This window comes from Hirundo rustica, chromosome 2 (assembly GCF_015227805.2).
Source record: "Hirundo rustica isolate bHirRus1 chromosome 2, bHirRus1.pri.v3, whole genome shotgun sequence".
Lineage (NCBI taxonomy): Eukaryota > Metazoa > Chordata > Aves > Passeriformes > Hirundinidae > Hirundo > Hirundo rustica.
In genome coordinates this window covers 103,863,762-103,878,899 of record NC_053451.1, presented here as the reverse complement: position 1 = coordinate 103,878,899, position 15,138 = coordinate 103,863,762, and the positions used below count along the sequence as shown (strand labels likewise).

Below are 15,138 nucleotides of genomic sequence, written 5' to 3'. Positions count from 1 at the left end.
ACAGGTCACATGCAAAGCCATGGCGCTGGTGTGTGGTATGTCCTGAGAGAGCTGACTGATATTGGGAGGTCCCTCTTGATCTTCAAAAAGTCACTGTGATTAGGAGAGGTTCATTAAAACCAGAAGAATGTACCTCCTGTCTTCAGGAAGGGCAAGAAGCCTCTTTTTTTTTCTGAAAACTGCTGGCTGGTCAGCTGCATGTGAACCATTGAAAGCTGGTTCTTTCAAATAATCAAACATATTATCACAAATAATCCTCCCAAACATATGAAGGACAGGAAGATGGTTGGGAGTAGTCAGTGTGGATTTATGAAATGGAAGTCATGTCTGAGCAATCTGTTGGTCTTCTACCATGAGATCGCTGACTTGGTGGAGTGAATGTTGTTTATGTTGACTTCAGCAAAGCTTTTGTCACTGTCTGCTGTAACTCGAGGAGCGGATGAGGTGCAGCACAGGTGAGTGGAACAACCTGGCTGAAATGTGGGACTCAAAGGGCAGCACAAGCTCCAGCTGCAGGCTGGTCACTGGCAGTGGTGCCCCAGGGGTGGGTAATGGGGCTGATGCTGCTCAGTGTCTGCACTAATGACCCGGAGAACAGGGCAGAGAGGGCTCTGAGCAGCTTGGCACGTGCTGCAGAACTGGCAAGTGTTTGCCTCCCCAGAGGGTCGTGCTGCCATTCGTAGAGGCCTCAGGGGGCTGGAGACATGGGCTGGCAGGATGCTCATGAGCAGAGGGAAATGGCAAGTCCTACAGCTGGAGAGGAATAACCCTGGGCAGGAGTACAGGCTGTGCCTGAGTGTGTGGAAAGCAGCTTGGTGGAGAAGGGCCCAGGGATGCTGGGGGACACGAAGCAGAGCATGAGGCAGCTTCTGGTTCCCTGGGCTGTTCTAGGCAGGATGCTGTGAGCAGGAGGAGTGATGTGATCCTACAAGAAAGGCTCCAATAGACTGTAGAGAGAAAACCTTTTTCCCAGTCAAGCAGTAGAGCAGATTCCCCTGCCTGCCCTGCCTGCCTCTATAGGAGGAGGTGGGAGGATTTCAAAGACCCATATGGGCAAAGCGCTGAGTAACGTGGTTTGACCTCAGAGCTGGTCCTGCTTTGAACAGAAAGCTGAACTAGAGATGTGAGGTCTCTCTCACCCTGAATGACTGATTTTTCAGTTAAATTTCACTGATAAATTTTTCATTATCTGTTTGCATGTCAGCTTATAATGTGTGGTGCCCCTCTTTCTCTTTTGCTGTTCATTATGTAGTTCAGCAGGCCTCTTGTAAACTCGTTTTACAGTGGTTTTTGACTTCACAGAAGTAGTAATAGAGGAATATTATAGGCCATAAACTTGTGGCTGGTGTGTATGCAAAAGTCAGAACACTGCTTTAGCTATGACTTGCAGGCTCTGGAGGAGGGATGGAGATATTCAGCATTGTGACTGTGTGACATTTTGGGGGCGGAAAGAACTAACTCTGCTTTCTTGTCAACTTAATTCAGTTTAGTATGCAGGGTTTGTTATTCAGGCAGAACCTTTTTGCTGCCTGTGTTGTAATGGTTGGCTTTGCTTTGTGAGCTGGTATTGCCTGTTTGCAGGCTAGAGCTTGCAGGGTTTACACGGCACAGTCATTTGTGCAGAAAGCAGATGCCTGTTGCTAGTACTCACTTTGCTTTTTCAATGCTCTAAGTGCTAAATGTTTGGTGGAAAGTCTTGGGATGAGCTTTTCCACTGAAGAAAACAGGATTAAGGTTTAAGATACGGCTGTCCCAGACCTGACCAGTCTGGCCAGTAAATGTTTGATGAACCAATAAATATAACTATGGCTTCCATATTGAGTACCCCAGAAGTATTATTTTTGATTCTCTGAAGGAATTTTTCAATCTTTATGACTTCCTTAATTCTCAACAGAGGCTTTCTTGTGTGTGTGGTTTCAAGGGATGGGGAGACTTCTTGGGAAGAGACAGATATACCATATAATGGTAGCAAGCTTATAATGCAACTCTGATAACAGACATTCAGTGCAATAAAAGTATTTCATCTTAATTCTTTGATGCATAATCACAAGTGAAAGTAAATGTCTCTGATGGAACCCTATGAGGGCATGTTCATGCAGTAAAGCTTTGCATTTCTATATAAACTACAGTGAAGGTCATCATGATGAAAAAAAGCCTTGTTAAATACTTTTTAGGTTGATAGCAATGTATTTAGCAAGGTAGTTGCAGTGGCTTGGGATGCTTATGAATTTGAGAACCTTTCCATATTTATTTCCATATAAAATAAAATGCTTTGAAAGCACTGGGAACAAAAGGTAAAACTTTGTCCAACTTTGTTATGCTGCCAGAATAAATATTGTTGAAGCATCACAAATTGATTTCCTTTATAAAAATAAAGAAAAATACATGTTGCCATAACCATGATGGGCTTTCTTGTGTGTTTTTCCACTTCGGCCTCTCTTGTAGCGATTACCCACGGAACATTACCATTGCATGTTGCCTCTTTAATGTACTCTCTTGGTTAAGCTGAACATACTGCTTTCAGTGAGAATATATGATTGTGTTTCTTATGCCTTTGGAAGGTGGGAAAACTTAAATGTAGTCAATAATTGTGCATATGTGTGTTTCTCTTTTAGTGGAGGCGATAGTGGAGTTTGACTACAAAGCTCAACATGACGATGAGCTGACAATCACTGTGGGTGACATAATCACCAATATCAAGAAAGATGATGGGGGCTGGTGGGAAGGACAGCTCAAAGGCAGAAGAGGTTTGTTCCCTGACAACTTTGTAAGAGTGAGTACAAAGTGGAACTGTTCTTGTGTTGTGTGTATAAGCTTGATGTACTGTGCTGTTCAGACTAAAAATCAGTTTTTATATCATAATCTCTCTTATATCCAAAACCATAATATATTGCATATACACATATGTATAGATATGTATTGCATATGTACAATATATTGCATATCTATAATGCAGTGTTCTATTGAGACAGTGTTATGAAGAAATTATTACTTTCTTTGCAAAGACAAGCTGAAAATAAAAGAAGCTACCCCTACATTTCTCTGCTGTTCAGTGAAAATATTTGACATTATGGTCTGAGAACAAAGCACAACTTATAGGCCATTGCATTTTAAATATTTTTTCTTCTTTGTAACAGATTCTGCTTTTTCAGAATGTTTTCATAGGTTTTAGAGAAGCTTTTCATGGTGAATATTTATTCCTGGCTAAACTAGTTGAGAATAATTAGATTTTTCCATGCAGTTGCTGTAAAAACTTCTAAAAAAAATCATTAATTAATATTCACTTAATATACCAAATGACTTGCAGTAATCCTTGTTTTAGGACAACCATTCAGAGGTTTAGAAAGAAATTATTCTTTTTACTGGGCATCTGTGTTTGCGCACATAATGTCTGCATATATGAAGCCATCTATTAGTACCTCTGAGCCTCCTTGATTTGTCATTGCAGACCTAAGCTGTTAATTTCCATAAATCTCAATAAACCTGACACTCCGCTATGGAAAAGAGGCCAAGAACTACAGTAAATTACATATATAGTTTTTACGTTAATCTTTTAGTGCAATTTCCGTGGAGCTTTGGTGCTTTCCTTTTTCTAAGGGTATAAGTGTATTTTTTTTTTTTAATTTTTTAAACTTCTTCTAACTGTTTAAGCCTGTTGTTTTAAGCCACATAAGGGCACAATGAAGTAATTTCATTTTGCTTCCATAGTGCTGCATATGTCGAGGTAATTGGGGGAAGTGGTCTGGTTGGGAGTTTAGCCAGCCCATAGCAGGGGGTGTGGGGGTGGACACGGGAGCCTCAGGTGTTTCTGTGGAGATGAACACACGCCCTGATCCTTGCTCCTGTCATTGGCAAGAAGAAAGAGCAGCTCTCTGTGTGTCAGGCTGCAAAAATGAGGAGCAAGCCAGGGCCTCAATGAGGTAAAAGGGCATGGTGGAGGACAGTGAATAATCTGGTTTTTGCTAATCTCTGAAAATCAACACTTTGGGCTAAGGGAAAGAAGCTGTTTTGGTATTCATTGTGTGTTGGTAATATTTTTCTGTTTCAACTCTGGTGAACTGAACTGTGGGACAAATGCAGACTTCCTCTAAACTTTCTCCTGGCTGATATTTTAAGTCTGCTGCTGATTTTAGGAGGTGTTAGATTTAGTGTTCTAAACAAATGCAGCCTATGAATGTCTGTTATGGGAATATACTAATCTAGAGATTTGGAAGTTGGCACCATTAGTACCTAATTTTAAGGCTTCTTTTTTCCAAAATTACTTCAAACTGTGGCATCCTGTCACATAATTGAAATATAAATAGCTTTTTCTCAATAGAAAGTTCTAAAACTACAGTCAATGGTTTAGATTTTGTCTTCTCATGACATACCACTCCCTACTCTTTCCTTCCTGCCTTTTTTTTTTTTTTTTTTAAATCAGTATCCAGGGCTGTTTTCTAAAGAACTAAAACCCACATTGCGTTCAAGCTGAAAATAAGGAAGAATTTAAAGTCGAAGATGTTTTTCACAGCCAAGTATTTTCTCTAAACTAGGTAAGGGGGAGTAGAAGGTACACACTTACTTAAAGTAGAGTTAGATTATGGATATCTTAATTTTTCTTGGTTTTCTTGTGTAAATCTCCTATATGGAGAACTATAGTCAAAACAGTAGTGCTATTAGAAAGCTTGTTGAGCATAACCACTCTGCCCAGTAAGAATATAAGTGTGAATTTTCTCTTGATTATGGAAAAATTTTTAACAAGTTGACTGCAGTGTTGGGCTCACCAGCAGTCACTTCATGCCCCATTGGCAAAGTGTGTGTCAACAAAATAATTGAGGGATGCTACACACAAGTAGTGGACTTGAATGCGACTCTAAATTCCTATTTCTTATCAAAATTGGTTCTAAGGGTAGTTGAGAAAGTTATTCAAAGGTTAAAAACTACAAATTAAATTCTTGAGGTGCTTTGCATTCTACCTTCAAGAGGTAGGAATAATTTCTTAGGGAGAAGAGCTTTTCCTTCCTGTGATTTTATTTTCTTTTGAATAAATTTGTGATGATGTTCCAAATAATTCGCTGGGGTTTGCAAAAACTGAGTGTTTGGGCTGAAATGAAATTATGGAATTAACAGTGTAAAGAGTTCTGAATGGTTTCTGTTAATGTTACTGCACAGATTCTGAAGTTGAGTTTGGAAGAAAAAAAGTAGAAATCAGAAATGGAAAAATTAGGGAAATGCAGTATATTGGAATGTTTATGAAAAGACATTCATTTGAAGTGTTACTTACGAAATAAATCCCCCATATTTTTCAAGGGAACGTGAAATAGGTTGTGGATGTGCAAGAGACTTTTGGAATTGCCTGTAGTAAAGGCATTTTTAAAGTTCTTGGAATAGATGCAAATTAGGAGACCATTGAAGAGGAGTTGTCTGAAGACAGATGTGTGACAGAAAGAGGAAAGGGGAGGTAGCAATGATATACGTGAAGCACATACGCAGATATTTTTTTTCAAGGGACTTTCTCTACGACGTTGTAGCAGAGGTGCTTCCTGTTCTTGAATCTACAAAACAACTGCTTTGAATTTTTTTGTATATTTGTACTTATAGCGACGGAAAAGACGGATTCATACCCTTCTTATGCTCTGAAATTCAATATGCAAGGCGTAACGGAAAAGGTATTTGAAATTTGTTTTCTGTTTCTTTTTTCACTGCCTAGTAGTCTGCGGCTATGGCTACTCGGAAGGTTTTGAGGAAGAAGTTTGTTTAAATATGAGAAAAAATCTTTGGTCTCTCTTTAAGATCTAACTTACCTCTGTCAACACTTGAAGATACCTACTCTTGTTAGAGATAATGCTGCTGAAGATACCGTAAGAAATTTATGAAAGTGTATCTGGTTGTCAGCTTCTGGTTTTTTTCAATTTTTCAGGCAGAAAAATAGAAGTACGAAAGGAGAATTATGTACTATTCCGGGTGTCTGTTTTAATTCTCAGTTGTGCAGCTGACAAAGAGGAGGTATCAGTTGTGACTGCAGTGTTGTTCATTTATATGATATAAAGTTGGTTTTCGATGTCTTTCTAGCTTGAAAACTTCAACTTGAAATCCATGTATGTAAAACTGTGTTTGTGTGATGGCACCTGACACAGACAGATTTTGCTGATAGCATATGAAGATGTAGAAAGCAGGAAACTGGTGCAGAGCCATGCTTGCTGGCTTTAATTTTCAAAGTCAGTTTTTACATGGGATTGAATAGTGTTGTGCTGGTGAACTGAATCTGCTGCATGTAAGAACCTGAAAGCTTCTCTGTACTCCAGTGGACTTGCCAATGTTACTAGTAGAATTGGAGAGGTAAATTTATCTTAAGCAAGAAGTGTAGTGTAGCTGTTTTTGAAATTCTGTTTTAGCTTGTGTTTTAGAATCAGTGAAACGGGGCAGGGATTCGTGTAACTGTGCTGCTGCCTCGGGTCAGAAAAGCAATCTGGATTTCTTGTTATGCAAGCAGAATACAGTCTTTAAATAGTACACATTAGTTGTGGGAAGTCAAAGATGTTCATGCTGAATCTTAGGTGCATGGTGCAGATCCTTAGCTGTTGCTTCTCATTTAATTTTCTTCTCTATATGTTTTGTTTGTTTGTTTGTTTTAATCACAACCAGCCAGAGGATGCAGGGGGACTCTGAGTGATTTCTTGCTGAGACCCTTCCGCTAGTTACACACCCCTACCTATCTCTGTTCGTGCTTTCATAAAACTTTTCATAAAACATAAAAAGGTCCTGTGCGCATGCAGGGGCCCTTTGCAGCTGAAGTTTGGCTCCTGGGCAGGAAAAGAGAATATTTCGCGTGGCTGAGAACACTTTGGTTCCTGCTTCCCCAGCTGCTGCTTGGTACCTGCCAGGGCAGAGAGCTGAACAGCTCCTGGTGTCCTCCCCTGCTGCTTAACCACAGCCTTTTGCAATCTCTGGCACCTCTGTGGCTTCCTGCCTTAGCTCTGGGGTTTGTAGCTCTTAGGGCCCTCGCTGCTCTCCTCAGCAGTCTGAGTACTGTCGATTAAGTGATGTCTGGGTCAGCTTTGCCTCAGTAGCCACGTGCTGTGGGTTCAGTCCCCATCCAGGCCATTCACTTAGGAGCTGGACTCGATCCTCCTTGTGGGTCCCTTCCAGCACAGAATATTCTGTGATTCTGGGGAAGTTGTGGCATTGGCAGAGGCGCTGAGGTTATAGTTATATACAGACTAGGGAAGTTATTTCTGCCTGGTACCTGAAAAGATAACTTGCTTTTTGGGTCAGTGAATTGTTATGCTGTGGCAGTTTGTTTCCCCCGCCCCGCACCTTGGCAGGAATTTGCAGCTCAATTAATGAGCTTTTTCTCTTGTTGCTTTTGGAAATCTTACTAGAATACTGTCTACATATTTGTTTTCAGGGATTATTTTATATCATGGGATCATAACTGAATGAGAGTCAGGAGTACTAGCTTCTTATTCCAAGTTTTGGGTATGGCACATTAACTTGTTACACTTAGGGTGAAATGCAAGAGAATATAATGTGAAAATCTCTGAGGTTTTGTTCCTGTCAACAGCAATCAAGCTCTGTTGAGGAGAAATGTAATATCACAGGCTGTTATTATTTATTACTGCTGTCATTATTACTCTTACAGTGGTGAAAGCAAAACTAGTAAAACAGAATCTTTCTCCCTCTTCAGCCCATCTCCTCACAAAGACACAGATTGACCAAGATTCCCTTGTGCCAGTCAATAGTCTGTGTCTTGGCTGTGCTCACTCCTCTGAGGGAATGGGCACAGAGCAATGACAGCGCTCGGGCTGTCCTGGATGCCCAAGGCTGAGTACAGCGATGTCACACCTCAACCTGTTCATCTGCATTCAGAGATGCTGAGGGAGCTCCCCTGAGGCACCTGCCCTGCTTGTTGGGCCTGGAAGTGATTTGAGACTCCCAGGCAGTGAGGGAGGCTCCTTCCCCCCCGTCCCAGGGAACTGGTGCTGTTCCCAGGTGGATGGAAGCGTGCCATGCTCACTGCAGTCAGCAGGATGGATCCCGTATGTTTATCATGGGAGCAAGCGTGGGTTTGGCTGTCCTGCGGTCACCAGTTTGTTGGATATGTTTTGATGGCAGGCTTTGAGGGGAGGGGTTGCTCAGGGGAGTGTGGGGGTGTGGAAAAGAGGAAAAAAATGGTGGTGGTTTAGGTCTGTCAGCTGTTGGATGGTTTGTGGGAATTAGGCTGTTAGCATTTTATGAAGTATGTGAAAGTAAGAGTACGTGCAGCAGTCGTGTAGTGAGCACACGGTAATGTGAAGCTTCAGTGTTAAGGTGTTTACTCGTTGTTAGTGACTAGTACATTATATTGCAAACAGTAACCTTCTGAAAAGACAGTGGCTTACTTGTAGTTGTATACTGATAGGATTGATAGAAATTCTGCCATGGATCCAGCTCCTCCCATGGCAGGGGGATTTGAGCTAGATGATCTTTAAGGTCCCTTCCACCCTCTAACCATTCTGTGACATTATGGAATTTATGAATTTGAAAACAAAATTTATTGCTTTTCATTCTTTATGCAATGTAATTGCTGAGGTCTAAAACCATTCTTATTTAAATACACATAATACTGTATTACTGATAGAGTTAATGTAGGTGGTATCAATTAATGAACAAAGGAGACTCAATTACTTCCTCTTCTTGCTCAGATTGTTTTTGTAGTCTTAAGAAGACCTCAGTAGAGCATTCCAGTTTAACATATGCTGTTGTTTAAATTGTTAAATTTAAATTTGACCCTAATTTGGGTTAAAGGGAAACAAGTACTTTTTTTTCCCCTTCCCTTCCTGAAGCTCAAGCCATGAGGAGAATCTGATCAGAAATTGAAATGAGACCCCATTGTGCCATCTAGAAGTCAGTTTTTCAAATATATAATTTCTTTGGTGTTATAATATAATAATTCTTTAGGTAGCTTCAATTTATTCAGAACTTAGTTATATATTATAATTTGAAGTGAGTGTTATACAAAGAATTCAATGTGGTTTTGGCAATAGCCTCTTAAAGTAGTCATAAGGATTTATAAAATTGGAAGGATTATATGGTTCATAACATTTCTCCAGCCTAGTCCTAAAAGCTTGTGAGGCAAAGAGAAAATGTCCTAAACTTACATTGTGTCTTCCCTAAAATCAGTTTTCTTTTCTTTTTTTCCCCCTCTGGCAACCTTGCAAGCTCCGGATGTTTTTATTTTCTCTGTAGATTGTGTGTGGGTGGATATGTTGGTAATCCATGTATTTTGGTCTGATTCATTTTCACACTTGGCCTGGCAATTGTTTTACTGTTGGAGGAAGCTGCTGTGAGACTCTTCTCTGGAGGTAGAATCTGTAGAGGTTCTTAGCAGTATTTGCATACAAATGTCTTGCAAAACATACTTCTGCAGTTTTGGATTTGAAGAGAGTACAGCTGTGTATCTGATTTTTCCTGACAGGACCAAAAACCTCATTAAAATTCTTAAAACACAAGGACCTATAAACTCAATTGCAGTTCGGTCTCACTGCTGTTTGAAGCTAACATGAGAATACTTGTCAATACTTCCACCTTCTTTGCAGTTTAATTACAAAGCCTTCAGATGGATTCCCTCAAGTTTAAGAAAAATTTTCTGATTTTAATGGTTTTAATATTTGTTTGCAAAAAAGGCTGTAAGAGAAGCAGTATTCTGGAAGCCTGTGGAGTACCTACAGCATTTAATAATCATAATGGTGAAAGGTTGTGCTTCAGCCTTAGTCTGCCAAATAGTTCATTTACATAGAACAATACAGCCTGTATTCAGACTTTGTCTACTGATTGTCTTTCAGTTTATATTACTTAAGTGTTAACAGTAACAGTAAGTAAGAATGAAGATGAAAGCAATAGGGACATGTAGGAAAAAAAAAAGAAAGCCATCACAGATTGCTGCTCTAACTGCTGCTGCCATGACTTAGTGAGACTCTTTAGTTCTGATCAAACACTGTAATTTATTAACAGTAGATATGTGTGTGTATGTGGGGTTTGTTTAGTGGTGTTGATTTTTAATTTATTTGGGTTTTCACTGCTGTATTTAGAATTTACGTCTATGTACAGAAGTGCTGTTTTTTTCTGAAGTATCATGTGTAGACCATGTAACAGTTTTCATGTTTTTATAAAGTGAATATCAACTGGAATGACAAACTACTTGCATTATTTGCTGTTGGAAGTAGTATTTGACTAATTAGGTATCTTAGTATTCTGTTCCTGTAAGTGCTGCAATTTCCTCCTAGAATCTTTTGGGAACTGTTTGGGAAGCTGATGGCGAAGACAGTCCTTAAAGGGTCTGCCATTTCCTGCTGTCACCTAATTATGTACTCTATTAGAATTTCACTGGCACTGTTAGTAAAAAGTAAAATTATAATATGACAGAGCATATTAGAGCAGCTTGGGTTTATGAGCAGAGAACATGTTGTTCTCTTCAGAGCTGGAAAGAGACGAGTGTGTGTGAGCCTGTTAATCCTCATTTTTTGGCTTTGTTACAGCCATATGAAATATATCATTGTTTATATACAGACACTCTAGTTATTCACTTACTGTGGAAAATTCAAAGGTGCAGGTAAATGACCATCATGTAGTAGGATTGGTTATTTACTCACTCTCAAGTCAGACTGCTTCAGTGATGGATGCTTAGCGTCAGTGGTGGCAGCGGGAGGTGGTGAGGGATGGAAGGAAAACAAGTAAAGCATATATTTTAAAAAATAACATTGCTGCTTCCCACCTAGGGAGGAGGAACAAGGCAAACCTTTCATTTTTACAGAAGGTGGTAATGACTTTTGCTTTCATTGAATTTTTTTTTAATGGGAATATTGAGACGAATCAATGTATCATAAGCCATTAAAGAATGTGCAAGGTGTTGAGTGCATGTATCTGGTGCCTCACAAAACTGTAATTCGTCCATTTCCCTCTTGGTGAGGACTCACTGCACCTTTTGAAAGATTGAGTCAGTATTTGTTCTTCCAGAGAGCTTGCATTTGCCTTCCCAGAGGCAGTAGACCAGTATTATCAAAAGCCCTGATTAAAAACACCCTTCCAACAGATAACTGTCTCTAAAACAGAAACTTCTTTCATCATTTTCATGACTGCTTCATTGCTGTTTACAAGCTACTGCCATTATTTTGGCTGGTTCCTTACAACCAGCTTAGCTAAGCCTTGGTTTCCCTTTTAAACATACTTCGGTGTGTTCAGGCTGTCAGTATTTACCTATTGATTGATAAGACAAACCAAATGGAAATCTCTTTCAGTCCTTTTGGCTGAAAATTATTCTCTTCCTGCTTGGAGCCAAGGGCATTATATCATTCAGCTTTGCTTTTTCCACCTGCGTTTATCAGCTTTTTGATTGCTTGGAGGATCTTTTCACTTTTGTTCCCTCGCCCCAAGGTTCCTTATCGTGGTGCCCCAGGACGTTGCAGGGTGAGCATTCTGCCTGTCCTAGCGCATGGTGCTGTCTTGCTGTCTGCATGGATTACAGAGACGTAGCTCTTACACTGTCATCAGCCACTGCCAAATCACTGGCCCAACAAATGCCTAATAACTAGAGGTAGAAGAAAGTAAGATGCAAATATTCACATTTCCTTTGTGCTTCCCCAGTGTCCCATGGCTCAATTTTATTGTGCTACCAAAATGTAATCTGTTCCTCCTTTAGAAGTTCCTCTAAGCTGACCTCAGTCACTTTCCTTCCAGAATTGAATTAGAGAAATATGGATGGAAAAATGCCTGTAATTCAGAGCTACCACATTATCTATCTTGAATAAAAAATAGCTGAAATTCACCCACCAAAAGTCTACATGCATGTCTCAATGTAGCTTTCAAAATTTTTTTAATTATTCTCTTTTGGTTTAGAGGATTCTAATTCTAAAACTTAGTTGAACGGTCGCTATATAATTTATTTAATGAAATAAACCACTTATAAGTAGAACTGCCTGAAATGTGGTGTTGGTGCAGATACAGAAAGGCATATGCACAGGCTTCTACTTTTGTTCCCACATCACTTACAAAATTTGCGACCTTCAGTTGATTTGTCATGCTGTGTGGTGTACTTGGTGTATTTACCTCTCTTTGACTCTGACTCTGTCCTTTCAAACTGAGAGAACCTGAAGGCCTGTGGTAGTGAGCTGGAGTTCACAGATATGCAGAATCACAGAATATTCCAAGCTGGAAGGGACCCGCAAAGATCATGAAATCCAGCTCTTAAGTGAATGGCCCTATGGGGATTGAACGCACAGCCTTGGCATTATGAGCTCTCACAAACAGATTGTCACAATTAATGATAAGTAATTCAAAAGCAAAAACTGGTTTGTTGCTGGTGTTTTGGAAAAGTACAGAATGCTAAATCCTGGAAGGAATTAGGATTTGAGTTCTCGTGCTGTGAGATATCACCGGATTTTTCCCTGCAAAAGAAAAAAATACATACTTTGGAACCTTTCAGTGGTTCACTGAGGTTGATAGAATGACAAGGAAGGTACAACAGTGCTTGTGGGACTGGGCACTGCATTTCATCATTCTTAATTGCTCTGTGGTTCTGCACAGAAAACTTTCTAATTTCTGTATTGTTAGCCCACATGTTTTTACTAGGTTGTTTGAATTTCCGCAGCCTGTTATTCAGTGTGAAATTTTTGTAGAGACTAGTCAAACTGGTGGACATCAGAGGAAAATGTTGAGTAAGTGGAAGCAGAAGAATGACTCACTAAACTGTAAAATAAAAGCTCATTCTCAAACTGTAATCCCTTTCCAGCTGTTTTCAGAAATCCATACATATATGTGTCCATGCAGTAGGCATGTATGATGTATGTGTGTTGTATGCAGAAATAAACACTGGGTCTAATACCACAATATACAAGTTAAGGCATGGGAAATTTACTTTAAAGGGAGTTTTATTTTACAAAATAAATAAAGGAAATTTATCCTCTGGTATCCATTAATTCAACCTTTTTTACTCCACTAAGCAGTTGTATAAAGATAGGGGTTTTTTCTATATGAGAGTTTGCACAAGGAAATAACATGTGTTGCTCACCCTTCTGAACCCTGGTGGCGCTTGCAGTGACTCTGTAATATTGACCCCATTTCTTTTGGCTGGGATTTTTACCATTGAATTGTTTTCTTAGTGAATATTCAGATATTTAGAAAAGGGTGGTTTTTGTTTGGTCACTTTAAGTTGAGTAAACTGTACTCCAAGTTAAGTTTTCAAGGCTCACGTGTTTCCATTAGAAGCTTCCCTTCTCTTCCCATTTTCCCACCCCCCAGCTTCTGTGTGGGTTTTATGTTCTCATGAAGCTGAAACTGGGCATACAAGTTCCAAGGTTGAAGAACTCCTTCAGGGCTTCCTTGCTCATGCCTGGAGTTACTTGTAATGCGTTGGTAACCTGCCTCTCCAATCTCTGTACTGTGTCCTTCTGCTGTCAAATCACAGCTCCATGACACTGAGCGCTGTAAAGAATGAGAGAAGATATTAATTACAGCTGTGTTAGAGAGAGGTTTTTATTTGAAGACTGTTGTGTTAGTGGAGGCTTTCTCAGTCATGCTTTTGAGCCTGTCAGTACTAAAATGAGATTCTCTCAAGTCCTACCATTGAAGAATCTATCTGGAAGGACAGTCAGGGAGATGGGATTTGAGTTTTGACAACCAGCAGCACCAGCATTTGCTAATGAGTGCTAACAGATGTGTTTGTTTCCTGCTGATGTTTTCAGACATTCATAAAGTGAAAACAGGATTTACAGGGAGAGGCTAAATTACTATCTCTTATTAGATTGCGTTGTTGGAAAAATTGACTAGGCTCCCACACTTGGTATCCCCTCATCAGATCTGGCAACAAGCAATGAAATTAAAGATAAATATTGGCTACAGGCAGTTGTTTTTAGTTGAATACAATTAATATTAGCTGGTTAGACTGCTTGAGGAAAAAGGGAAGTTTGCATCACTGGGGCATGATGTGGAGTAGCAGGGGAAGAGATGAACTTGAAAGGGCATTTTTGATACTATGATGCCATTATAGTGACTCTACCATTTTGTTGAACTTCATCTCAAAGTAGTAAGATTTTGCATTCCTGCTGCTGTCAGGGAAATGTAAACAGGACTTGTAAAAAAGTGTCACATGTAAGGATTCAGTGACAATGCAGAGTGATATACAACAAGTGCTTTTCTATGTATGCAGAAAAAATTACGCCAACACAACTGGCTGGTGCAGATCCTTTGGTAGCACTAACAGAGCTCCTTGCTTTTTTTGGTGTTAAGAGTGGCCACTTGAAATATTTTTTTTCTTTTTTTCTGCATGTGTGTGCCTTTCAGTGAGGAGCAAAAGCATAAGATAAGGCAGAACCAAATTGCTCTTTGTGAGCTTTATGGACGAGCAACTTCACTTGTGATAGGAACTTGCACCTCCTGCTCTGCTGTTCTTTCATGGTTATAAGGGTGTTAGCGTGAAGTATTGCCAGGGAGCTTCTGCTGTGCAGCAACTCCATGGCAAAGCTTTGCTTCAAGGCCATCTAATAAAGCCCTGCACAGCAAGCAGACAGGCTGTACCAGCAAAAGCTCAATCAGCTAAACCAGCTCCGCTACTTTCAGTCAGTGGCAGGGGCTTCTGCTGGTTCAGAATTAGCTGGTTGCTAATCACCTCCTAGTCTTCCTGCCTCAGCTATGTTGGCAGAAGTTTGCAAGTAGGTACCATTTTAGAAAATTCCACTTTGGTTGTTTAACATAATATAGCACATTGTTGCATTGTAGTATTTTCCCTTTCTTTTTTCTCCCCCTTCTCCTTTTGTATTTTTCTTTTTCCTCCTCTCCAAGGATTTGACAACTATGCCTCTTAGTTATATGTACCTGCTCTTGGATATAGTCATTAACCACCTGCCTCTCTTGGAAGAAAGAAGTTTAAGGTTTGAATTCTGTGACTGGAAGAGAGTAGTTAATATTCAGATTTTATTCTCATGTGAAAGGGCTGGAATGAATAATGACAGCTGTGGAAGCTGTGCAAAATACTCGGATTCTCCCTGTGGAATTCTGTGTCCAGTTCTGGGTTCTCAGGTACAAGAGAGAGATGGAGAGAGTGGAGTGAATCCTGTGCAGGGCTGTGAAGGTGGTTGAGGGATTGGAGCCTGTGACATCTGGGGAGAGTCTGGAAGAGAAGGGATT

At 40.0% G+C, this 15,138-nt stretch overlaps 1 protein-coding gene across 3 annotated transcripts in view; it reads left to right on the top strand.

Annotated features, from left to right (window-relative positions):
- The window catches only part of SH3KBP1 (SH3 domain containing kinase binding protein 1), a 211,615-nt gene that overhangs the window by 20,475 nt on the left and 176,002 nt on the right, over positions 1-15,138 (top strand). For 2 of the 3 annotated variants that reach the window (XM_040055023.2, XM_040055022.2), the window contains exon 2: positions 2,616-2,773. In XM_040055023.2, coding sequence (XP_039910957.1) covers positions 2,616-2,773 — 158 coding nt within the window. The remainder of the gene's footprint in view (positions 1-2,615; positions 2,774-15,138) is intronic. The other variant, XM_040055024.2, reaches the window with a different exon arrangement.